The following is a 1680-nucleotide window of genomic DNA, read 5'->3' on the forward strand; positions in this document are numbered from 1 at the left end:
GTCTTTCACAATAGAAACTTGGCATTGTCTGTCTTCTGAAAACCTTGAATAAGGAGTTAACACTCAATTATCATCAAAAATGCACCCTTCAAAAGCAGCAGTTGAAGTGATCCAGTTGGGTCGTATTTCCTATGCGCGTGCATTACAAGTACAGCAACTCTATATCAGGAGACATCTGGATTCTAAAGACAAATTGCACAATGCTCTGCTACTATGTGAACACCAGCCAGTCTACACCATTGGAATCAGACAGGCACTATACCCATTCGAAGAGGAGCAAAGACTCAAACTCCTTGGTGCTGAATTCTTTCGTAGCAACCGTGGCGGACTCATAACTTTCCATGGCCCAGGGCAGTTGGTGTGCTACCCAATACTCAACTTGGGCTGCTTCAAGAAAAGCGTGCGATGGTACGTCTGTGAGCTGGAGAGGACTGTCATCAACCTTTGCAGAAAGTATGGGATAAAAGCATCCACCTCCCCAGACACTGGGGTCTGGGTTGGAGACAACAAGATATGTGCCATAGGTAGGTTAACCTTCTGATTTAAAGATTACCCAATTTTTGCAACGTTTACAGCAACAATGTGTCATTCATGATATTACAGTCAAATGTTTCCTCTTTCAGGAATCCATTGTGGGAGATACATAACATCTCATGGCTTGGCACTGAACTGCAACACAGATATGGGCTGGTTTGAAAACATTGTGCCATGTGGGATTGTAGGGAAAGGTGTCACATCCCTCAGTCAAGAACTGGGAAGAGATGTCTCTATTGAAGAATCCATCCCACGACTGCTGGAAACTTTCAGTGAACAGTTTGACTGCACACTGCATCATGGAGCATATTCTAATAACAATTAATAAACAATGCACAGTAAATAAAACATGTATATTTTCACAATCATAATTTTGTTTTCTCTCTCTCTCCCGGTCTCACCTGTCAGCTAAGAAACTACGTTTCCCAAATTGTGCTAGTGAGGGCGTGCGCCAGCTGTTCATGTTATGGTGGTCGCAAATGTAGCCGCGCGACTGAAGGCTACTAGTTGGTGGTCACAGGTTACCACAGTCACAGTCATAATTATGGCTAAACCCCGCCTATTTCTAAAATGTAACAGATTTTTAAACTAACCTTAACCACACTGCTAACCTTATGCCTAACCTTAAATTAAGACTGAAAAGCTCATTTGGTTTAATGATTTTTTACGATATTGCCAATTTTGACTTTGTGGCTGTGGTAACCGAACCTCTGTCTAGCAAGGACTAAGACTATAAGTAAGTAAGGTAGCTAGCTAACTAGTTTAACATTAATAAAGACAACTTGAGTGCCAAGATAGGACACGCGTGGTAATGAGGGGCCATTATGTTGCTACGCTAGATAACTAATTATAACTATCTAGTTTGCTGTTTTTCAAGGGTGATTACGCCAGCCAGATGACCACTGCAGATAACATGGGGTAGCTAGCTAGCTCGGTCGCTCAACACCACCAGTGCCACTCTTGAGTCAAGCAAGCTAACGTTAGCTAGCGTCCTAACGGTTTGTTAGACAATACATTTCCCTTATATTTTAGCTATGTAGCTAGCTAGCTATATCGGTTTTGTTAGTTTCGGTAGCCAAAGCAAACAGACAACGTCAAGACCGATAACTAGGGACGTTCTGTCCTGCCTGGCCTATTGCTAGCTTG

The 1680-nt window shown here is 42.6% G+C and overlaps 1 protein-coding gene across 1 annotated transcript; it reads left to right on the top strand.

Annotated features, from left to right (window-relative positions):
* On the top strand, nucleotides 1–876 carry lipt2 (lipoyl(octanoyl) transferase 2). Its single transcript, XM_084142936.1, has 2 exons — nucleotides 1–524; nucleotides 624–876. Exons 1-2 carry the CDS (start codon nucleotides 80–82, stop codon nucleotides 857–859), a joined length of 681 nt encoding a protein of 226 aa, XP_083999062.1. The 5' UTR covers nucleotides 1–79; the 3' UTR covers nucleotides 860–876.
* The last annotated feature ends 804 nt before the right edge of the window (nucleotides 877–1680 follow it).

Source organism: Coregonus lavaretus, assembly GCF_964263955.1.
Source record: "Coregonus lavaretus genome assembly, chromosome: 26".
Taxonomy (NCBI): Eukaryota; Metazoa; Chordata; class Actinopteri; order Salmoniformes; family Salmonidae; genus Coregonus; species Coregonus lavaretus.